A 25,709-nucleotide genomic window follows, 5' to 3' on the forward strand; every position below is an offset into this window, starting at 1 on the left:
TTATTTGCCCCTTTTTCCACTTTTTATACTTGTCCTTTATTTCATCAAGCCAGTTGTGGGTTGCTACCTGTTCTCCCCGGTTCGGGAGAGCCAGTAGTGGAGAGGTTGCAGTGACAGCAAATAGGTTCGCTCCGACAGTTATCTGGGTCCTTCTGCCCGCCCCTGCACTATACCTACCTTTATTCCTCTGTTTTTAGTCTAACTGAAAGGCGCGGCAGAGCCGATTGCAATGTCTCAACTATTCAACCAGTCAATGCATTTGCGTGAAGCGCAAGTTTGGCATGCATGCGAGTAAAGCGAGCATGTGTGTGCCAATCATGCGCGAAGCATGTGTGCGAAGTGAACCGGTGGTAACACCACTTAGAACACACCACTGCATCAAGCTATAAGTTTGGTTTAGTATGGTATGTGAAAAACTCCATGTTTTTTTAATGAAGTATGCATTATCATACTTCATCATTTTTTTTACATTCTTTCTGATTTTATCCATCCACACAATCCACATTGTCTTCATACAATCACATAGATTGTCTCCTAATGGGTTTTAGAAATATTTAGAGTGCACTTCTAAAGTAGCCTGGACTAAGATGAACACATCTCATAGTGATGTTTTGCTTCTCTTTAATGTTTTATAATAGTAGTATTTTAAAATATTTGTGTCCTGCTATTCAATTATGACTTTGAAAACATAATAAAGTATCTGCATTTTTCAGCCTGATAGCCCTCAAAAAGATGCACCCCATATGCACTTCAGGTACTGGGAGCTTACAGTATGCTTCTGAAGCTTATGTAAATCCAGAGAGACTAATAACATCCTTGAGATATCTTCCTTATAAGTCATTTAGGGTTTAAAAAGGCGAATCAATATGCTGGGAAGGAAAAATAAAGAAAATCTGCTCAGTTATTGGTGATATCAGATCTCATTTGGAAAAATATATATATAATCCCTGCTTATATCAGAAAGAGAGCTTACTAGGCTAAAGCTTGCCTGAAGTCATTCTATGATTTAATTGATCATCCTCAGAATTTGCATGAAAATCTAAACATTCAATTATCACGGGGTTGAGCAAGCTAGGAGCTGAAGGAAAGAATTTTTAAAAAGGCTGAAAATCATAGATGCAGTAAAAGATTTGCATTCATTACTATAGCTACAGTGATTTCTCAGATACCTCTCTGACAGTGATGACCTTCAATTTAAATAGAATTAGCCAATTAATTTACGAAATACTTGCAGTTGAATTAATTATAACTTTCTTTGGGGCTGATTACAAGGGTCCAGGAAAAATGTACCCATAGCAAGAACCAATAAAGACTCAAGAGACCCATTTATGAATCTTTGACCCTTAGATATCCTTTGTTCTTCTTCCACCCAGATTTTTTCTTGCATACCATGATTTTTCTTGTGTGACGCCCTACACATCTTTCATGTGGTTTAAAAGGGTCTAATTACAATTATTACCATAATGGTAACTCCAATAATTATTTTAAACTGCAGATGTGTCAAAACCACAAATTACCCCAGGGCTGCCTTAGCAGATAAAAGTTTGAGACAGGGATCAGCGCCTAGTATTTCTGGAAAGTTCTCAGGGATGTCCTATTAATCTACTGCTTCAAGCAATGCCAGGTTCTATGTCCAGCCCTTACGTAAAATTTCCCACAATGCCTTAGATCCGTGTTTCTCAACCATGGCAGCTTGAAGATGTGTGGCTGAGGAATTCTAGAAGTTGAAGTTCAGTCACACTTAAGCTGCCCAACTTGAGAAACACTGTCTCAGAGCATTGTGGGGAATCATAATTGTAGCTGTATTATCCAGGTACAGCTGTTGTCTGTCCCTATTGAAGAAAATTGTAAAGAATACTGAAAGTCACTTTACTGAGGCTTTTGTCCTTTGTTAGCCTAAAGAGACTATATAAGTCAGATACAGCAGATCTGAATTGTGTGGAATAGAATGGAATAAAATTTAATATCCCAGGAATTATTTTAATTACTTTATATCCTTAGTTTTTCCCCCCAATGTTCATTGTGTTGGTCTCAACTGTGGGTTATTTACTGATTATGCTGCCCTGACTCATATTCCAAGGCAGCTATTTAAATTGAAATAATAAAAATAAGTTTCTTTTTTTAAAAAAACAACTACAGCTGGGGTATTTGCTAGTAGTCTCCTATCCAACTACTAGTACTGTTTAATTTTTTGGGATCAACCAGTTACAGATAACAACTTATTTCCAGATACTAAGAAGTAATGATAAGCAATTGGATTCACAAACATGTTAGCATTTAGATCCTAGACAACAACAGAATTGCAAATGCCACCCATGCATTTGACTTCATCAAATAAAATAGGCGATGCAAGTATAATTTTCATGCTTGCATCAGCTATTGTGATGCAACTATGTAATGGCTGCTTATGTAATTATTATTGTGTGTGCATTATTATGTTGTCATTATTGCACTTTGCTGATTTTAAAATCTGGTTCCTTTCAACTTCTGCCTGATATATACTAAACAATGTCACATATTTAGAATTATATATATATTATTATATATATAATTATATATTATATATATATATAATTATATATATAAATATATATATATTTGTTTTCTGAGGTTTTCGCGGGTGTTTGTATGTAGGTCTTTGGTTATTCGGGTTTTCTCCCGCGTAAAATTGGAAGTGCCTTGGTGACGTTTCGACGAAGTCTCATTCGTCATCGTCAGGCTTCAGCTTCGTGCTTCTGGGAGCAATGTGTGACTGCAGCTGTTTCTTCCTTTTTAACTGCTAGTGGGGGTTTGAACTGATTGGGTGGGAGCTTGGCTGTGCTCTGATTGGATGGGGGGGTTTTGTGCTCTGATTGGATGGGGGTGTGTCCTGTTTGGGTGGGGGCTTGGTTGTGCTCAGATTAGTCTGTGTTGCAGGGGGATTTGAGCTGGTGAGCTGCATTGCTGTTGTTTGGCTTCATGTTCGTGGTCGTGCTACATCTTCATAGTGGGTGTCTGTCTGCTGCATGTATGGATTGGAAGGGTTTGAAATGGCTAATGTTGCAGCTGCGGTCTGGCTTCTGGTCCTTGGTCGTGCTTCATGATCAGTGTGGGTTTGGGTCTGCTTTCTGGGTGGATGTGTGGTGGTGACATCCTGTGTGGAACTCGTGAGTGTGGGTCTGGTGTCATTCCTCGTGTTAGGGAGTCGTTTGTCAATAAGGGCGGGTTTCCAAATGGCTAGTAGGCAGGAGGTATCATCTCGTTTGTTCATGCTGTGTGGGTGTTTTTCTATCTCGATGGCTTCTCTGATTATTCTGTTGTTAAAGTGTTCAGTTTTGGCGATAGTTCTGGTCTTTTTAAAGTCAATATCGTGTCCTGTGGCTTTAAGGTGTTGGACCAGGGAAGAAGTTGGTTCCTCTTTTTTGACTGAGTTCTTGTGTTCTTCAATGCATGCACTTATTCTTCTGTTGGTTTGTCCGATGTATGTGGTGGGGCAGGCGGTGCATGGGATTTCATATACTCCTTGATTTTCTAACTTAATTTTGTCTTTGGGATTTCTTAGGATGGTGGATATTTTTTGGTTTGTGCAGAATGTTGTCTTGATGTTGTGTTTGTGGAGGATCTTGCTGATTCTGTCTGTGGTGCCTTTTATATATGGGAGGACGGCTGTGCTCTTTTCTTGTTCTCTGTCTTGGATTTTAGTGGGGGGTTCTTTTTGGATTAGCTTGGTAATTTTATTTCTTTGGAATCCATTGGATGTTAGTACGTTGGTGAGGAAACCCAATGGCTCCCTAGGACACACCATCTACCAGAAGAAAACACACACAAACCGCTATCTGCACGCACTCTTACACCACCACCCAGCACAGATCAACTCCGTAGCCAAGACACTCATCTCCAGAACAAAATGCTTAGCTGATGAACAACACCTAAAAAACGAACTATACACTCTCACTAATGTACTAACCTCTTACCTCTCCTGCGGGAGCTGCATTGGCTGCCAATTTGCTTCTGGGTACAATTCAAAGTCCTGGTTGCCATCTTTAAAACTGTTCATGGCTTGGGACCAGGTTATCTGAGGGACTGTCTCTTGCCAGTCACATCTACCTGACTCACTAGAGTGAAGAGGCAAGGAATGTTGTGGGTTCCATCCCCAAGGGAGATATCTGGTGGGACCCAGAAGAAGGGCCTTCTCTGTGGTGGCTCCCTCTCTCTGGAACATCATTCCTCCAGAAATTAGAATGGCCCCCATTCTAACACTCTTCTGGAAAGTGCTGAAAACCTGGTTCTGCCAGCAGGCTTGGGAAACCCAGAACAGGATGGAGCCTATTAAATGGTTGGTGTGATGTGTTACCACCAGGGTGAGAGGTGGGGGGCTATTATATTACTTTATTATTTTATTATTTTCTTTTATTAGTTTTATTTTTTATATGATGTTTTATACCTCTGTAACTCGCCTTGAGTCACCATGTGCAAAAAGGCAGTAATATAAAATTTATAATAAATAAAATAAATTTTATGTAACTAATTTAAAGTGATACTTGCTTTTGAAATTGAAGCATACAGAGATTCCCTGTTGTTTTTCATTTATTGGTGAGTATTTCTACCATAAATGCAAATGTAAATTAGTAACACTTGTAAACCAACATTACCATTGTTCTTGTTGATACTTCACCAAGTAAGCTACAGTTTATCCTTCTCATTGTAACCCATCTGAGTTTCCGACATATATTCAGAGAGGGAAGAATGGAATAAACACCTATTTTACCTGAAATTAAAGGGAAGAATAATTATGGATACAAGGTCAGAAAAGAATAAGTATTTGACAGAACTGCCATGTCAGAAAAAGGATTCATCTGGACAAGCCAGTATTGGTGAGCAGGATATTTGAATTTACTCTGAGTTTCCTCAAAAATTAGGCTTATAATATAAACCAGTTTAATAACATTAGTTTACTAAACAAGCCGCTACTGATTAGATTGTCATTGCACTATGCCATAAACATGATTTAAAATAAGATTTGTTTCACCCGCATTAAATAAAATCAAACAAATTCACTATGGCTTTGTATGATGTGTAAATCCAACCCAAATGTAAGGAGTTGTATTAAATTCCCATAAAGTGCCTTCTGCCAAGTCAATAGAACAATGAGAGAATGTATAGACACCTTTAATGTATTAGGGCTTACCAACCCTGTAAACTAGCTCTAATTAATAGGTAAAAATTAATTCTTTTTCATATTGATTTTATCTTTCTGGCATTTTAATAGCACGTTTTACTTTTACAGGCAGAGCTATGCATCCACTTGTCTAAGTGATACAGTACTGTAATTAGCCACACAGTGACTATATATCCAAAGAATGCAGTCATTCACGAGTGTGTATCACACATAGTTTCCGAGGAACTATGACATACCTAGGGTATTCTGCTTGCAAAATCTTGTAATTCGACTTGCAAACCAGTTCAACCAGAAAAGTTGAAGACCGCTTAGTGACAACCAAGCAAAAGATTATTCACAGAACGGGAAGGCATCGGTGAAGAGGTGTTTTTTTTTTCCCCAACTTGAACTGAACTGGTCCATTACTGCCTGACATTTCTGGTGCTCATTCGCCCTCATACATATGGGAATCTGTATAGGGCTTGCAAGGTCTAACTCTCGGTAACCGTAAAAGGAATTCATTCCAAACCTAGAGAATTAGGCTTCCCTGATGTTACTGTAGTAAGTTCTTTACGTCAGGGGGTCACATCTTTTAAAACCCGAGTTGCATTGCATTTTGTGGGTCGTCCTGCCCAATTCGGCTGACTTCTTCTCCAAAGCTCTCCATCGGTGGCATCACTTTGCCAGTCGGCAAGTGAACAAAAGAGAAGAGAAATTGTGCTGGCGTATTCCTGCAAGTTTGAATACTTCGACAACCACTACCGTAGTAGCCGAAAGGGAATCTGGAAGGGGCTTACAGAGAAATCTCTAGCCAGCAGCCTAAACCTGAGACTGCGGAATTCGAAAGACCGTACGAACAATTCGCCTCAGAAGCTGCAGGAGATGTGCGGGGCCCTCCTGTCTCTTTAACTGTGTCGCCGAAGAAGGAGGCGGTAACGTTGCCACAGGAAGTGCCCCCTCCCGGAGCCGAGGAAGGGAATAGGCCCCAAGATGGCGGCAGTTGTAGCGGCTGAGCGGCTCCTGTCGGAAGGGGAAGGAGGCGCCATGGATTCGGCGCGGCTCTCCCCACCTCCACTGCCACAGCCCCGGGGGGAAGCCCCGTCCCTGGAGCAACTCCCGCAGAGCAACACGCTGGTGGGGCTGCCCATTGTGGCCATCGAGAGCATCCTCGGCTTCCTTTCCTACGACGAGACCAGCCAGCTCCGCTTGGTGAGAGGCTGAGTTGCGGTGGGATCGAAGGGGGGCCTCGCGAAGAGGAGGCGCTCGGTCTTGGCTGGGTGGGGATTTGGGGACCCATGGGGGGGGCTTTCTGTCTCCCACCTTCCCGACCCCAATTGCGGGTCGCCAAGTATTTCCTCTTAGGCACAACGAATCGAAGCGTAGATCTTCCTTTCCCCCTAAACTCCAAGATTAGCTTCTTGGCTGTTTTTGTTTTAATTGGAAATGCCCCGGGGGTCAATACAAGGGGGGGGGGGAAGGCCAGTGTGGCCGAAGTTGGGAGTCGGAATGAATGACCTCTAGGGCCTCTTTCCTTGAAGCATTGCTTGGAATGAAAAGGTCTACTTTACTTTTTAGGAGAAGGGATCCCTGGTTTGAGGATCCCATGATGGGGATCCCTTTATGACTGAAAGGAACCCCTCGGGTTCTCCATCTTATTTGGGTTCCCGTAGCTCTGGCATCCATCCTCTTCTCCATCCACTTCTTACCTTTGGACTTGCTTTAAAATGCTCCTTAGGTCTTTACTACATAGCAGTTTCCACAACTGCTTCTCTCTGCCCGGATTAGATTTCCTCATGCAGAATTCATTTTCTTGGCTATCTGCAGGACACGTATGGGTAAATTACACTGAATATTGGGGCCTATAGAAGAATGATATTAATACTTTTTAAGTAATAAGCGTATGCTTTACAACCATTAGAAACATGATAAAGACCCATATTCTGAACTCCCATTAGTCCAGATGCAGAAAATGTATGGGATTAATGAAAAGGGAGAGAAATGTGTAGAAAACTAGAAGTGTCTTTGTTGTATCTTTTAAGTATTTTGGCAGGAGAACAAGAATTAAGATAAAATAAAAGGTGTTTGAATATAATTAAGTGGGAACATAATCTAATAATCATGTGTACATAAAACTCTTGTTAAATTACTGTACTTCATACAGTTTTATTACAAGGTATATTATATAGGGCTTTATCATTATTTAGTTATATCCCACCTTTATTATTTTTTATATTTATTATTTTTATAAATAACTCAGGGCAACAGATAGTAGAAAATAGTACTGCTGAAAATGATTATAGTTTGCTCTTCCGGTAAATATTTTCTGGAAAAAAACTGAATCTGATTACTAGTTTAGGATGGTCATAACTTTCAATACATATGGGGCTGCAACCTCCATCATCCTATAGAATATGGCTGGGACTAATGGAGGTTATTGTCTAAAACTTGCAGGCTCTATATGGGAAAGACTCTACAGATAGTTGCCTTATCTTTTTATGCACCAACACATGCAGAAAGTACCAAACAGTTTTTCTTGATATTACTGTGGAGAATATAGTTTTGTTCTTACAACTAAAGGACCAACTGTCTGATCCTATGTATAATGTTAAAAGTCAAATATGCAGACAGATCTGTGCTGACTTATCTGAGAGTACGGTTGCTTTACCTGGAAATGTATGTAAGATGTAGTTGAGTTTTAAAAATAAATTATTCTTGGTTTTGCTGCCAAGGCTGTTCAGTATTTTGTGACAATTTATTATTAATGATAGAATTTTGTCTGTTTTGTGAGAACAGTATGGCATGTTCTCAGAAGAATAAGGAGTTAACCAGTGTTGGAGCTGAGAAAATTTATCCAATTATACACTCCGTTTCCACCTTGCAGTTTTCATTGTCTCTTACCTCTGCATCAAGCAGACTGCAGCTCTTTAAAAATAGACACATGTTTAGATATCTTAGGAACCTCACAAAATGTCTCCTGGTTAGAACAATGGTTTATAAAAGAAAATGTGCAGTATTGCTTTTGTGCTGCATCCCTCTGATCAGTACTGAAATCCAGACTTATTGCAGCCCAGTCTTATGAATTTTTCTCTCAGAAACAAGTTTATTTATTGGGGTTTCCTTTCAGGTAATTAACTTTAGGATTGCAGACTTGATGTTATTAGAATTGATGTAGCTTGATCCTTGCTTTGAAAAAACTCAAAGTATTGTGTTCCATTGATCATTATGATACTTAAAATTAAGCTGTGTATACTGTGAAAGCATTATAAGGAAGTTAAATTGGGTCTCTAGGTGATTGTAAAAGAACAAGTCAATCCTTTTGATTTGCCAAAGTAAGTATTTATGTATTGCAGACATCAAACAGATGTAGCTAAGCAACCAAACACACTCAACCTATTTTCATTGTACCTAGCAATTTGCATGAAAATTCTGGGTTAGTTTTTTTCCAACTTCAGTATCTGGAAGAGAAAGTACATAACACACAGTAATAATTTAGCATGATAAATTAATGCAGTACAAGACATACAACATGTGAAATACATTTTCAGAGTAGACCATAATTTGATTGGCTGGAACTATAATTTGCACTAAGCCTTACTATGGTTTGCTTGGTTTTGGCTAAGATAATCTCTGAACTGATTCTTTGGTTTATAAATCATGATTTATGGTTTAATATATAGTGTACAAACAGCTATTACAATGTAGCCAAAGCATGATTAAAATCATAGTTTAGTGATATACCTGAACCTGGCTAATACCTTGGCTAGAAGATACAGAGATAAATTATTGTGGAATCCTATCTTCTATCAAACTTTAAAACATATATTGCATAAAGGTAAATTTTTATCTGTCTCCTTAAGAAAAGAAATATTTTTTAGATCCTCTCAAAAATTTATTTTACCCCTTCTAACATTTGCTCGAGTATAACTTTTTTAAATTTAACTGTCGATACACTGCTTAAATGAAAACTATATTAAAACTATATACTGTAGCTGAATGGTGTTTGAAGAACACTTGGCAGTCATGGACTGTAGCAAGTAGTCATGCAACTAAAAAAAGAGAAATCTAGTTTACTATGCAATTAATTAACCAATTTTATAAATATTTTCCAGACTTCTAATAATATACCTCTATAGTTTATAAACCATAGCACCAGTCACTTTTTTTCCCCAGCAAATAATATTTGCTCAAGCCTTAGCATAATGAGGGGAGTGTATTTTTAACATGCTTTGTTAATTGCAGTCTTTTGTTTTACTTTTTAACAGTTTTTGCTGGGCTCCACTGACACATATAACAGATAATAAGTTATAACAACCTTTTCTTTCTAAAGTTAATTTTAAATCCCTGATATATCTTTCCAAAAGTAAGCTGGAATAAAGTAGTTCTTGATAATTATATGTGATTCTTTAATCTAACCAAATGTCTAGGAGAGATTGGTTGCCTTAAATTGGTGTCCATGTATTTCTTTTAATTCTCCAAGTAACATGGACTGCTAAATATTGAAAAGAGGGTCCTTGGTGCTCTCTGACCTTAGTTGTTTTCTTGCCAATGTTTCATTACTCAAACCAGATAGAATAATATTGAAAGACAAAATATCCCATTTCTGGGGAAGCAATCCCCAGCTTCACTGTTAACATAGGCAATAATCATGGTGGAAAGTGGAACCATTGGAGGAAGCAGCTTCCCAAATTCTTCTCTGGATGAAGGAAAGAGACTTGGAATCACTTGGGTGTCCTTACAGATAGTCCTATAAATTAGCGATCTCCAACAGATTTTAGAGCTCTGGGAGTTGGGAGGGAAAACAATGCCTAAGCCATGGTTTGGAGCCTTTCAAAAAGACAGTGAGTTTGCTCACTTCCCTTCTTAAACATTTTTATTGGAAGTAGCTTATAATTTGCTTTTTTGACATTAAGAATGTCAATTTTTATTATACTGGGTGACTTTCCTCCAACATGCAGTGAAAGGAGATTTAGGTAAGTTTAACATTTAAACTTAAACTCCTTTTTAAAATTAAAATTTAAACTTCAACCTCTTTTTAAACTTGGAAATAAGTTACAAAAGGGTGGTTTTGTAAAAAATTTAAATGGACTAGAGAGCCAGATTGACTGGAAACAAGTCTTTGAAAAAGTTATAAGAATATTTCCAGTAATTTCTTTAAAATCTTATTAAAATATATTGAATGTAGGTTTAAGAAATCTCTTCCTGGGAAAAAGTTCTGGGTAAGAGGAGACTTTGAAGGCTGGTTACTAGAGGCAGCCAGAAATAAAGATTATAATTAAAAGATAATTCCCATTAATAGAGAATGGAGAAATATATTTTAACTCTGGAAGAATTTAGCAATATTTGACAACAATGTACCTAGAACTTACTCTTTAAATTGTCTGTCATAATAAAAACGGGCTTAAAAGAAAAAATAGAAGAGGATATAACAAAATGAAGTTGTTTTGAAATAAATTTAAAATTGACAGGATACAAAAATGATATTGGCAAAGATCCATCTGTTACTTCTTGTCCTGTCCTGAGGCTCTTTAGAAAATAGGTTGACCCCCTCTTCTCTTTGGCAGCCCATCAAATATTGGAAGACTGCTATCATGTCACCCCTAGTGCTTCCCTTCATTAGACAAGACATGCCACCCAGTCCCTACAACTGTTCATTGTATGCATTAACCTCTAGTTCTCTCCCTAATCCTCTTTGTTGCTCTTCTCTACACTCTTTCTAGAGTCTCAACATATAGATGATTTTGAAAGGTTTATCTCAAGGTGGTGGCAGCAACATGTGCCATGCAGTCTTTATCTACATGTTGGATTATCAACCTGAAATTAATAAAGCCATTGTAGAACCAGTTTAATATAGTAGTTAAGATATCAGGCAGAAACTAGGAGACTGTTGAGTTCTAGTACTAGTTTAGACATAAAGCCAGCTGTGGGTGACCTTGGGTCATTCACTCACTCTCAGCCCTAGGAAAGAAACAGTGGCAAACCACTTCTGAAAAATCTTGCCAAGGAAATTGCAAGGATTTGTCTGGCATATGCCAATAGTGTAAAAACTGACTTGAAGGAACAAAAATAATACATTAGATATTATAAAAAACCTAAGAAAAGCAAATTTTTCTTTGAAATTACAGTATTATCAGTTTAGACATACAAGAAAGGAAGATGGGAGGTCAGGAGGAAGACTGTTTGTGAAAAGCTAAAATAAAAAGATAAATATATGTAATGGAAAGGAAGATCCAAGTGCCATAATAGTATAAAATTTGTTCTACAGCATCAGATCCACAGTTTTTGTTTATTTATTTGTTCGTAGCTCTGGAGATATTCATCTATTAATTAGAAGGCCACTGCCATTTAATTTCCATTTATATGTAACCAGTGTCTGTTCTTAATAAATTCAGTCCTTGAAAGGTCATCTTTGAATGTGCCGCTGTAACATCAAGCAGTAATAACCTCTGTAAGCTCTGCTGAATTTTATTATTTTATAAATACTGTACTTATTGTATTTTTATGCTGCTATTTATTTCATTATACCGTGTTTCCCCAAAAATAAGACCTTGTCTTATATTTTTTTGAACCCTGAAATAAGCACTTGGTCTTATTGCCATGCGCTCAAAAGCCGATTGGGCTTATTATCAGGGGATGTCTTATTTTGGAGAAAACAGGGTTTCCTCTAATGAACGATACACCTTAGCTTCAGCTAATTTTGTAATTTGTTCTGATATGCACTTTTTTAGTCCAGTAAATGCTGACAATAAAACAATTCTATCAGTGTCTTTTTTTTAAAAAAATGTAAAAAAATAAAGGCCATAGTTTGATGCCACTGTTTGATAATCTCCATTAGGGCTACACGAATTTTTCAAAAATGGTTCTCTGGAACACATTGGAATATGTATAGGCAGGCCTCAACTTACAACCATTTGCTTAGTTACTGTTCAAAGTTACAACTACACTGAAAAAAGTGACCTATAGTGGTAATTTTCACACAACTGTTGCTGTATCCCCCATGTGATGAAAATTTGAGCTCTTGGCAACTAGCATGTACCATATTTTTCGCACTATAAGAAGGACCAGACCATAACACACTCATTAGCTTTAGAGGAGGTAAATACGAAGCCTAGTCAGCTTCAGCATGTTTTTGCAGCCCTAGCACATGGTTCGTCAGGGCTCCGCTCCATTGCGTCCACCACTGGTCAACTGAGTTGAGTTGCTGCCACTGCCAGGGAACACTCAAGCCTTTACTGCCAAACAGCTGATTGGCGATTGGATTGGCCTCCTAGAATATCTGCTGATTAGCTGTTCTAGGTGGTGGGAATCACCGCCGCCTTTCACTGCCGCCAATCGCCACCTATCGCCACCGCCACTATTCAGGAGGCCAGTCCAACCGCCGATCAGCTGCTTGGCAGCGAAGGCTCCAGTGATCCGCAGCGGCAGGCAGCAGTGGTGACCGCCGGTGGCAGCAAACGCCACTGCACCAACCCCCTCTCCCTGCCACAATATTTGCTCTATAAGACGCACAGACATTTCCACACACTTTTGGGGGGGGGGAAGTGTGTCTTATAGTGCAAAAAATACAGTGTTTACAACAGTTGTACTGTCCTGGGTCATATGATCACCATTTGTAAACCTTCCCAGACAACTTCCAACAAGCAAAGTCAATGGAGGAAACCAGATTTGCTCAATGATGGCATGATTCATTTAACAACTGCAGTTATTCACTTAATAAATGAAGCAAAACAGGTCATAAAATGGGGCAAAACTCATTTAACTGCCTTGCTTAGCAATTTTGGGCTCAATTGTGATTGTAAGTTGAAGACTATCTGTATCAAAGAAGTGACATGCAAACCCTGTCTCTGCAAACTCATTGCAGAGACAGTGAAGCACCCTGAAAAGCCTGGAAAATGTTACACCTGCTTTAATCGATCCAAAAATGATTTCTTTGAATATGTTACTATGCTTTTTGAAATATCTTTCTGAAAGATAGCATTTGTCTTTATTTTGTTGTATTAATTTGAATGCTGAAATACAAATATCAAAGTAGGTAAAACATTCCAGGAAAACAATTCAGTATTAAAGTTGCAAATGATGTGGGTAGAATATAGGGACATATAGTCAGAAATGCTCGTGAATTTAACAAAAAGCCAAGAAATGTTTGATGTGTAGGAGCATAATAGAAAGCAATTAAGCTTTATGGATTGTAATTCACTCAGCATGTAGTAAATTGGTTCATGCATTAAGCATTTTGATAGGAATTATAAGAAGTGGAATGGTAATGCTATGGTATATCTGATGACAAAAGACTGCAGCAAAATTTTTCAGTTTTTGCAACATTACAGTTCTCTTTATCTGACTGGTCAACATGAAAGTTACAGTCAACAAGAAACATATTGTTGTTAGTTGTGAAGTTGTGTCCGACCCATCATGATCCCATGGACTACTTTCCTCCAGGCCTTCCTGTCCTCTACTATCCTAGGAGACCATTTAAGCTCACACCGACTGCTTCAGTGAGTCCATTCTCTGCCGTCCCCTTTTTCTTTTGTCCTCGATCGTTCCCAGCATTAGGCTCTTCTCCAGTGAGTCCTTCCTTTTCATTAAGTGGCTAAAGTATTTGAGTTTCATCTTCAGGATCTGGCCTTCTAAAGAGCAGTCAGGGTTGATCTCCCCCAGAACTGACTGGTTTGATCGCCTTGCAGTCCAAGGGACTCACAGGAGTCTTTTCCAGCGCCATAGTTCAAAAGCCTGAATTCTTTGATGCTCAGACTTCCTTATGGTCCAACTTTCACAACCATATATTGCAACTGGGAAAATCATAGCCTTGACTATATGCACTTTTGTTGGCAGGGTGATGTATTTTTAGTATGCTGTCGTAACTTTGCCATAGCTTTCCTCCCCAGGAGCCAGCGTCTTTTAATTTCTTGGCTATAGTCCTCATGTGCTGAAGCCCAGGAAAATAAAATCTGTCACTACTCCATTTCTTCCCCATCTATTTGCCAGGAATTGAGAGGGCTGGGAGCCATGATCTTAGTTTTCTTAAAGTTGAGTTTCAAGCCAACTTTTGCACTCTCCTCCTTCACCCGCGTCAGAAGGCTCTTTAGTTCCTCTTCACTTTCTGCCACTAGAGTGGTATCATCTGCATATCTGAGGTTGTTGATATTTCTCCAGCAATCTTAATTCCAGCTTGTGATTCCTCTAGCTCCGCCTTTCTCATGATGTGTCCTGCATATAAGGTAAATAGGCAGGGCAACAGTATACAGCCTTGCCAGACTCCTTTCCCAATTTTGAACCAATCAGTGATCCAGTTTTCACTGTTGCTTCTTGACCCGCAAATACCGTATTTTTCGGAGTATAAGACGCTCCAGACTATAAGATGCACCTACCTATTTTGGTGAGGAAAACAAGAAAGAGAAGTCTGCCTCTGCCTCCCAGCAATTTAGCCTCGTTGCAGCAAACAGCAAATAGCCTGCTTTATTTTCATTTTCAGCATAGCTTGATTAGCACAAGAAAAAAATTTACCTTCTTGCAGCAAGCAGCAGAGGCTCCAGTGATCCCAATAGGCAATGGCAATCCCTGCAGCCTGAAACAGCTGAGAGTCAGGAGGCTGATCCAAGGGACAATCAACTTGTGCTAATTAGGCTGTGCTGAAGCTGAAACGGGCTGTTTTTTCTTGCCGCAAGGAGGTAAACTGCTGGGAAGCAGAGGCCAAAGGGTGGAGGCCAGTGGGTGGGCGGTGTACATTCAGTGTATAAGACGCACCCAAATTTTCACCACCTCTTAGGGGGAAAAGGGTGCGTCTCACACTTCGAAAAATACGGTAGGTTTCTCAAGAGACAGATAAGATAGTCTGGTACTCCCATCTCTTTGCGAACTTGCCACAATTTGTTGTGATCCACACAATCAAAAGCTTTAGCATAGGCAATGAAGAAGTAGTAGATGTTTTTCTGGAACTCCCTACCTGTCTCCATAATCCAGCGTATCTTGGCAATTTGATCTCTAGTTTCTCTCTCTCCCTCCCTCCCTCCATTATATATAAATATGAGAAACATAGTAAATGTCAAACTATCATAATGAAAAATAAAGCTATATTTAAAATAATTTTCTGCATTGACATGAGTAATATGTAATTCTACAGCAAAGAGTAGAAATTTTGTGATGGTATTTACTATTCTGAATAGTTTAACATCATCAACAAATCTACCTCTCTCATCCTCTAAAAACATTTTATTACGTTCTCTAACCTTTTATATATCTGATATTTAGAGATATAGTATAAAATATAAACCATTTATTTGACATTAAGAAGAGGTAATTTTTGTAGATCCATTTCATTGGTTCCAGATTTTGGATATTTTATGCAGAGTATTTTCCTGGAATGGAATTATGGTTAGAATTTATTTTTGGTTGAGTCTTGCATATAATCTGTTGGACTACTTTGCCAATATTTCTGTTAATCTCATTTTGCCTTCCTTCAAAAAACCATTTATGCATGTTAAATGATTTTAGTGATTTTTAGTGTATAAATTAAATAGCATTGATCTTTCTCAATCCATTTTGTTTCTACGGAAGCTCCAGCTGATGTTGGGCTATGACTACATAGTTCTGCTTTACCACTAGATGTCAGTGTAACACTATAATTTGTGCATAATCTTCCCATTAAAAAAAACTTAAATATAACAACTTGTTACTCTATATTTAGTTTTGCCATAAAAGGATGGCTACCCTCTGTTATGTTTGCTAAAATACATTCATTTGGAAATTTTTGTACTTAATTCCCTTGGGCATGTCTGAAACTGTTGCATTGTTACCTCTAAAGTGATTGTGAATAGTAGATTATTTTATTTTATTTCTGTCTGTATTAATAACTGCATTTGTAAGTGTAACTGTACTGGAAAATGTTTTACATTCCTGGGTATTAAAATCAAATGTGGAGAACTTTGTACACTGTATTTAGGTATTGATATAAAAAAAGTGACATGTTTATAGAATCAATCACGTTGTGTTTTTAGAATTCTAAGTTGTTTTAGAACATCACAAAAGTAGAATTCTAAGGAAGAAGCAGGGTTCTATTTAGAATATAATAACTGCCTTATGTTTATTTTTATGTATTTATCTATATTCCACCTTTATTATTTTTACAAATAATCAAAGCGATGAACATATCCAACACACCACCTTCCTCTTATTTTCCCTACAACAGCAATCCTGTGAGGTGTGTTGGGTTGAGAGTGAATGACTGTCCCAAAGTCATCCTGCTGGCTTTCATTGCTAAGCTGGGACTTGATCTTAGAGCAGTGGTGTCAAACTTGCGGCCTACAGGCCAGATGTGTTACATGTGGCTCCGCCCCCACCTGGTTTAGCAAAGGGGAAAAAAGTCCTGATACATCATGTGATGCCGCCATGTTGATGCGAGTTTGACACCCCTGCCTTAGAGTCTCCCATTTTCTAGTCTGATGCTTTAACCACTAGCCAAACTGGCTCTCTCTTGCTTTCCATTTACCTCTGTTGTCATTGCAAAAAATGAAGAAAGTACAATACTAAGTATTTGTACTTAAGCATATATTTCAGATGTGTTGAAATCTCAGTAGCTTGAGTCCTGGTTTCTAGGTCTCATTAAAATATTGCAAAATTGTTTTATAGTTGTAAATCAGAAGCTGTTATTTTTCAGCAAAGTGAGCAAAGGGTTACAAAAGAATACTTTTTTCTTTACTTCAGAGTTTGCACCAATATTTGAATTGTATTTAGTGAGGTGTATGGGTGCTGCTCAAGAGGACAGAACAATTTGTTGTAGTGTATAGTCTTCCAGAATCTTGCTTTGCTTTGAGATGGGCTTGATTGTACAATTAAAACTTGCTATTAATGTTAACCAAGTTTTCATATTTGATTTGAAGACACTACAAGTTGATTGTAATTTGAAGGACATTTTATTTGCTTTGGGAGGACAGCTGTCCTATCTTTTGATAATTTGCTTCTGCTTAGTGGAACTTGACTGAGATCAAAGAGCCAAGGACTTTGCTCTCTTTTGTTTTCTTATTACAAAAAACTTGTTTGTTTTCTCTATTCTTCCTTACCCCGACCCCATGACTTTTTTTTGTTATTATTTACATTAAAACCAGTTGTTTTAGTTTTGCCTCCTGTGTATGAAATTATAAAACTTTTAGCATCTCTGCCTTCTTTGTAATCTCTGCTGTATTGTATATGCCATCCTGAATAAAAGGCAGGATATAAATCAAACATACTTAGCTGTGCCTTGTAAACAATTGGCAACCAGTGCCGATGCTAACACAAATGTCATCTTGAATTGCTTAACAGTATGTTGTGAGGCAACTTTAACATCTTTTCTCTAGATGTTCTTTCCATTTCTCTTTCTTTGTTGATAGGTTTGCATCAGTGGTGGGTTTCAAATTTTTTTACTACTGGTTCTGTGGGTGTGGCTTGGTGGGCATGGCATGACTTGGTGGGCGTGGCTTGGTGGGCATGGCAGGGGAACGTTACTGCAAAATCCCCATTTCCTCCTGATTAGCTGAGACTCGGGAGGCAGAGAATAGATGGGGCGGGGGCAGTCAGAATTTTTACTACCGGTTTTCTGAACTATTCAAAATTTCTGCTACCGGTTCTCCAGAACTGGTCAGAACCTGCTGAAACCCATCTCTGGTTTGCATTTAAACTGTAAGCTTTAGAGCAGAGCTTGTCCTACCTTTTTGTAGATGGTAAACTTTTTGGCACATAAAACATATTTAATTTTTTTGGCAACAATATGAAAACGTTTTGCCATTGTTTTCTTTCAGGATATTTTTCCAACTTTCCAGTCTACCGTATAACCATGGGATTTCCTCATTGTTTTCCATACAAGTACTTATCAAGTTAAAACCCTACTTGGCTTTTCAAATTCAGCCAAGGTGTAGTAACATAGATGGCATAAATAGTATTTATCCCCATAAACGTAATCATCTAGTCCTCTTTCTGAAAATTAAATATTATGCCGTTTTCTTTGATAAAAGAAAAGTAGGTGTTCAGAATCAGGATTTAAAAGCCTCAGAAATTATTTTTATATCTTTCAAAGAAATCAACTCCTGTTTCTTTCTTCCATATAGAAATTCTTAATTACAAACTCAATTTTTTTTATTCGTTTGCTTTTAGTTTATTCGTCAGCCTGCATAACTGTGGGTGGTTCTTAAAATCTGCAGTGAAGCAGTAAAGTATTTGGAAGGAATAGATTTTCATGGTATAAAACATAGAAATTGATTCCTTCTTCATATCTTTTTAGACTGCAGTGAGGTAAAAAAAATAGATAAATATGACGGAGGAAGAAAAGGACGATATTGAGAACCCAAGCTCCAAATTTTGCCACATCTAGTTTAGTAAGCGAAAACAATGATTTGCTGCTATAACTGAAATTAAAGTGTTAATAGAAACAATGTGACGATGCATTCAGATTCATATCCCATGACATAAACATGGTTTTTGAAAACTGTTCTCAGCCAAATCATTTTGTTTATGAACAATGCCCGGTTTTGGATTATGGCTTAATTTTCTAACTAGTGGTTAAAAAACAAACATAGTATTTCAAGATGCCAAGTCTCTTCTATGATGACCAACTGACAAATAGGGGTGGGATTAGCTGCAGAATTATAGAAATAAATGACTTGGATTACCTCTTTTTTATTTCTCAAAGAAGCCATATCATTATATAACAACCTTTTACATCAGGGGTGTCAAACTCATGGCCCGCAGGCCAGAGGCGTCATGCGCTGGCCATGCCCATCCCCAGTTTAGCAGGGAAGGGAGGAAAACTCACTATACGTCACATGATGACCACCTGATGACGCAAGTTTGACTTGCCTGTTTTAGATGTTTACTTCTGCTTAAACTGCTTTTAAGAAGGCAAAAAAGAATATTCAATTGATAAACAAAATTGAACTGATTGTCTCTTATGCATCCATTTATCTTTGTTTAGTTATTTATAAGCTTACTTTTTTTTTGCAGGCGTTTCATTACCCAATCAGTGCTAGTGCTGATGTTACCTAGTTTGCGTAATGAAATATCTGCAACAAAACAAGCAAGCTCACAGAGCACCAAGGACCCTTCATGCCAACCCTGAGCTACAAATATTCTCCTTTACTAGTTATTTCCAACTTTAATATTATGCCTGTCTCCACTAGAAAAAAAATAGTGACATTAGATATATATGAGTATTGTAAATTGACATGGAAGGGCTGCTGGAACTACAGAAATCATGTTTAAAATTATGACTATGAAAAGAACTCTTTTATTACTAAGAATCATGTCAAAAATATCAATTTTTATGGAAAATATCAATTTTAAAATAGAACATTAAAAATTAATTATGGGATGAGAGTTGTTTTAAAAGAGCTTTGGAAAAGATTGTTTGGGAAGTTATCTAGTTCAAATCCTGCCCTTAACCATGAAAACCAGCTTGGTGACTTCAGGCCTGTTATTCCCGCTCAGCGCAACTCACCTCAGAAGTTGCTATTGTGGGGAAAATAGGCAGGAGTATTAGGTATGTTACTACTTTGTTTATTACACACATGCACACAAGGGTAAAAAAATCTAATAATAATAATAATAATAAAGCTTGTTGCATATTCACTACTTCAGGTATCTTAAATTTTGTCTTTGTATTTCCCATCTAGGTTTGTAAGAGAATGGATTTAGTCTGTCAGAGAATGCTAAACCAGGGATTTCTGAAAGTGGAAAGATACCATAACTTGTGTCAGAAACAGGTTAAAGCACAACTTCCAAGGTATGTGATCAACAAAACTGAAGGTCAGAGATAATGCAATCTAAAAATCTATATATATAGATGACATTCAAGAAAAACGTCTGTACGCAATCATATAGACAAATATTTAACAGATGAAATTATTCCCATCTTGTGGCAGAACCATTGTTATCGCATGTAAACAATAGCAGGGAGAGGTACCACTTGCCTCCTTTGTGTATGCCAAATGATTTGACGCTTGGCATTCTGAGCTTGGAATGCTTTGAAAGTGAACGTCATTTTCTCCCTCTGTTCAGCTGAGATTGGTGCATTCTTCTTCAATGATGACATTGCAGATGATAAGCTATAATACTATTGTAGATAGTCCTGATTTTGAATGTCTATATAGCGATTCAGATTTCATTCTCAGAGTTATTGGTTTGTTCATTATTTCGTTAACCAAGGTTCATTATTTCATTAATGAAGGCTTTTGGAGAAAAGAAAATGACAAACATTTTGAAAAAAGATAAGTAGTATAAATGCACTTCTTAAATGAATAGTACAGGAAAGATATAAAATATAAAGTTCACACATCCCAGAATAGAATAGACATTTAAACTAAGCATAAATTATAGCAATGCCAAAAGGTTGTTGGTATGGGCATTAGGCATGCCACCCAGAAGTGCTCCTAAATACAATTGCTATCTGTGTGTCCAGTGACATGATTGGTTCCAGAACCATAATCAAATGGGGTAGTTCAAAAGTACAATCCCCCCGCCGCCCCCCAGAGCAAATTGAGGACAATGTGTCCAGGCAGACTACTTGTAGTGCTTAAGAGTAGGAGTAACTTTACTGTTAGAGATCTAACTTCAAAGTAAGAATTTTTTGACTCTAATAGGAATGGCCTGCCTTGTCAATGTGTGGGTACTCATGAGTATTGAATAAATATTTGTCAAAAGTGACCTGAACATTCTTGCCCTGGTCAGGAGGCAGGACTAGAAGACCTGCAAGATCTTTTCTAGTCCTTTGATTCTGTGATGGCTGGTGCACATTTATGAGTTAGTTGTGTGTACTGCTGCCACTGCTGCTGTGCTACTACTACTACTTTTAAACCTTATATGCCACCTGACTAACAGTGACTCTAGGTGGATCAAAACAAACAAACAAATCAATAAAGATAAAAACAAAAGAATGCAAGTGGGAACCTTGAGGGAAGAAAGGGGTCTCACTCTCGCAAACTCTTGGGTGGTCAGCCAGATCTTTAGGGCTCTTCTAAACAATATCTATATCTTGAGAGGAACCTTGTTCTAGAGGACAGGTAGCTGCCACAGAAAAGACATACTTCCGGTGTCCCAATTGATGATGTTTCCTCAAAGGAACCCAAAGCCTGCCAACCCTGCAGGATCAAACCAGCCTGGAAGGTGTTATGCAAGACAGGCACTTAAGTGACCAGACCCTGTACCTGTAGGGCTTTATAGCTTAATACTTTATAACAACTTACTAGTGGGAATCTGATCTCAAAGTACACTCTTAGATTAAAATACTTTATATAATAATAGCTTCCTTTTGATATAAGAAACGTCCAGTATGCCACAGTATTTCCTTTTAAAATATGCTGACTTGTATTTGATTTGTATTCAGAGGCCTGATGTTGCAATGTTTTGCTTGGGTGTCTAATTTCCAGTCTCCTGTCTGCTTTTTCAGTTTTCTCCTCTTCTTGATTTATTTTTTATCAGGATTTATCAAAGCTCTCCCAATATATGTCTCTCTTTCTTCATTTGCATGTAATTATTCAGTCTCCACAAAGCAATGTATGATAAAATGAATTTTAAACGACATCATCAAGAACAGATAATTCTTGACTTACAACCCCAATTGAGCCCAAAATTTTGGTTGCTAAGCAAGATAGTTAAGTGAGTTTAGCCTCATTTTATAAGTTTTTTGCCACAGTTATTAAGCGAATCACTACAATTGTTAAGTAAATAATGTTGTTAAGCAAATCTGCTTCCTCCATTGACTTTGCTTGTTGAAAGCTGGTTGTGAAAATTACAAATGGTGATTACATGATCCCAGGACAGTGCAGCTGTGAAAAATACTTACTAGTTGCTAAGCACCCAAATTTTGATTAGTGACCATGGGGATGCTGCAAGGGTTGTAAGTGTGCAAACTGAGCATGTCACTTTTTTCAGTGCCACTGTAACTTTGAACAGTCACTGAATGAATTTTACTAGCAGACAAAGACCACTCAATGGTGATGATGAACCATTCAGATTATGAAACAAGGGCATTTGCCCTGCTCAATGATTCCTCAGCTTATAAACGAGCAAAGACATCAGAGATGAGAATAATGGTCAAGCAACTGGAGCTTATCTCAGCCAACTCAAACAAAACAACTGTATAACAGAGAAGGAGTGCTGGAAAATGAGAGGAACAGAGGCGGCCCCAGTGAGATTCTATGGACTCCCTGAGATACACAAAATAGGAGTCCCCCTCAGACCTATTGTAATGCTACGAGACAACCCTATGTATAACCTGGCTAAATGACTGTCACAGCGCTTAAGCTTCCTGACCTAACCCTTGAACAACACAGCCACATGATCCACACAATTTCTGACAAACTACAAGGCTTAAATGTGGCTCCTGATGAGATCATGGTCTCCTGTGATGTAGTGTTCCTATTTACATCCCTCCCTCTCCACTTAGCATATGAAGTAATAGATAGAAAACTAGGAGAGTACAACATTGATCACAACAATCTAACCAGGACACAAATCATAACGTTACTTCAATACTTTCAACGCACTTTCTTCACATTCAAAAGAGAAATGTATGAACAGATAAAAGGGACACCCATGGGATCCCCAATATCAGGAATCATTGCAGAAGCAGTCCTGCATGAACTAGAACACCGTGCATTTCAGAACTACACGCTTAAATTCAGGTGCCGCTACATGGATGGCACGTTTGTCATTATCGAGAGAAATATACTTAAAGACATTCAGACTATACTGAACTCCATTTTCCCCGACATACAGTTCACAATGGAGGACGAAACAGCTAGGCAATTACATTTTTTAGATGTCAACAGACAAGAGGATGGAAGCCTAGAAACCACTGTTTATCGCAAGGCCACCAACACTCCACACATTCTGAATTTCAACTGGAACCATCCACTGTTACACAAAAAGAACACTGTAAGGCAGGATGAGACTCCACTGTAGTACCCAGCAAGCCAAACAGCTAGAAAGCAGGTAGCTATGTGAACAAGCAGTATCCACAATCATTCATCACAAGATATTTGCGTAACACAGTGGGGAGAGAAAGGAAAAAACAAGGTACAAGACCCACTACATGGGACACCCTGCCATACATCAAAAACATTTCAGAAACTGTAGAATGAAGCATCCGAGATCCACAAGTGGGCATCGCACACTGCTCAGAGGCTACCATACAAGGACAAATTATGCATTGTAAAGATTGCTTGGAGATGGGAGATACTTCCAATGTAATCTACCAACTCCCCTACATAGATTGCCCCGTGACTACCCTGTGTAGGATAGACAGGGAGGAAGCTAACCACCAGATTGCAAGAACACAAGTGAGCAGTCAGACGAGGAGACCAAACTCATTGGTAGCCTCACACAGCAATGTGCAAGAACAGACATTCAACTTTGCAGCTACTAAGATTGTTAGTAATATTTTCTGTGACTGCATTATATGCATTATAATTATCAAATTAGAAAGTTTTAGATATTAACCGCATTGAGTTCTTAGAAAAAAGAAACTAATAAGTAAATAAATAAAACAGCATATGTACAAAAAGCACATACGTAGTGGTTCATCAACTTTTCTTTCAGGTTTACATCTCCCTACCACCTACATCTACTTTAGAATTTTTTGCGTTTGTATTTAGATCCAGAATTTATAAGAAGGATTGCTGTAAAATAAAAGAGATTAAATGGAAGAAAGACATCCCTGAACATGTTTAAACTTTTCAGGATGAAGAATGAATTATTATGAAAGTTAAAAGAGAATATATATGATTAACAATGGAGAAATCAGAAGTTGAGGGCGGAAGAAGATGTTGTTTATATAATAAGCATAGAAGTATTAAGATAAGATTAAAAAGTATGGAAAAAGAAAATTTTGGCAGAAATTTTAACTATGTAAAATGTATTTAGATATGACAAGTTGTATAAGATATGATATGGTCAATACTCTGTTCATAAAACATGCGGGTGGGTATGAAAGTAAAAAAATCAATAAAACTTGATTTTTAAAAAAAGATCCAGAATTTATAATTTTATACAAATATGTGTGTGTCTATGTGTCTGTGTCTATGTGATACATAGATATATAGATAGATGGCTTAGGGCCTGGGTACTTACGGGACCGCCTGCTGTTACCTCATGCCTCCCACCGACCCGTACGCTCTCACAGAGAGGGACTTCTCAGGGTGCCGTCCGCCAAGCAATGCCGGCTGGCGGCCCCCAGGGGAAGGTCCTTCTCTGTGGGGGCTCCCACACTCTGGAACGAGCTTCCCCCGGGTTTACGCCAAATACCTGACCTTCGGACCTTCCGCCGCGAACTAAAGACACATCTTTTCATTCGCGCGGGGCTGGCTTGAATTTTATTGGTCTTTTAAATTTCTTAAATTTTTAATATAAATTTTAAATGGGATTTTAGTTTTTTATATATTTTAAAGTTTCGGGCTAATTATAATAAGTTTTTTAATTTACATTTTAAATTGTACATTGTATTGTCTTTTTTACTTCTGCCTGTACACCGCCCTGAGTCCTTCGGGAGAAGGGCGGTATAAAAATCAAATAAAATAAAATAAATAAATAAATATATAACATAACATAACATAACATCAGAGTTGGAAGGGACCTTGGAGGCCTTCTAGTCCAACCCCCTGCCCAGGCAGGAAACCCTACACCATCTCAGTCAGATGGTTATCCAACATTTTCTTAAAAATTTCCAGTGTTGGAGCATTCACAACTTCTGAAAACTTATGTTTTCAGAGGTTTACACGGGTGTTTGTATGTAGGTCTTTGGTTATTCGGGGTTTCTCCCGCGTAAAATTGGAAGTGTCTTGGCGACGTTTCGACGAAGTCTCATTCGTCATCTTCAGGCTTCAGCTTCGTGCTTCTTGCTCCCAGAAGCACGAACCTGAAGCCTGAAGATGACGAATGAGACTTCGAATGAGACTTCGTCGAAACGTCACCAAGACACTTCCAATTTTACGCGGGAGAAAACCCGAATAACCAAAGACCTACATAGATAGATATAGTCCATAGGTATATAGACTACCATTCTGTAGGTTTTAACTAGGTTTTAGGTGTTATAACCAGAAATAAAACAATTTGTAATGTTTGTGACAGAAAATTATGAAATGTTATATTGTGTAGATAATTCAACAAAGCACTTTGCTTAAATCTCCCCTCTGGACCCATTCATGGAAGCAACTGTACTAAGTTTTTGGGGAGTTTTATTGTTTCATTGCTCTGAGGAGTGAAAAGCACCCTGAATCATTTGCATAATTCTAATCAGCAGCATCTGAAATTTGAAGTTAAGGTCCACACATAAAAAAGAGATGTTCAGTATTTCTAAGCATTTGTTATATTAAGTAAGTAATATCTTCTTATTTTTAAGAGCTTTTGGGTTGGCACATTTCAATCATTTATTATATTAGCTATATATAACTTTTAATGCATTGTATTCAGTAGTATGGTTTATTATTTATGAAGTGCTATTGATCATAGTTAATATTTAGGGACCCCAAGAAAGAATTATTAGTTGATTGTGAATCTCAACTGATTGATTCATTATATGCATATGCATGATGCATCATTTGTTATATGCAAG

The 25,709-nt window shown here is 37.9% G+C and overlaps 1 protein-coding gene across 1 annotated transcript in view; it reads left to right on the plus strand.

The window, feature by feature from the left end:
- Window positions 1-6,085: 6,085 nt before the first annotated feature.
- Window positions 6,086-25,709, plus strand: part of FBXO28 (F-box protein 28) — a 33,909-nt gene continuing 14,285 nt past the window's right edge. Inside the window, exons 1-2 of the mRNA XM_058165503.1 lie at window positions 6,086-6,346; window positions 19,774-19,883. Coding sequence (XP_058021486.1) covers window positions 6,128-6,346; window positions 19,774-19,883 — 329 coding nt within the window. The 5' untranslated portion in view covers window positions 6,086-6,127. The remainder of the gene's footprint in view (window positions 6,347-19,773; window positions 19,884-25,709) is intronic.

The sequence above is a fragment of the Ahaetulla prasina genome, chromosome 1 (genome assembly GCF_028640845.1).
Source record: "Ahaetulla prasina isolate Xishuangbanna chromosome 1, ASM2864084v1, whole genome shotgun sequence".
Classification (NCBI taxonomy): domain Eukaryota; kingdom Metazoa; phylum Chordata; class Lepidosauria; order Squamata; family Colubridae; genus Ahaetulla; species Ahaetulla prasina.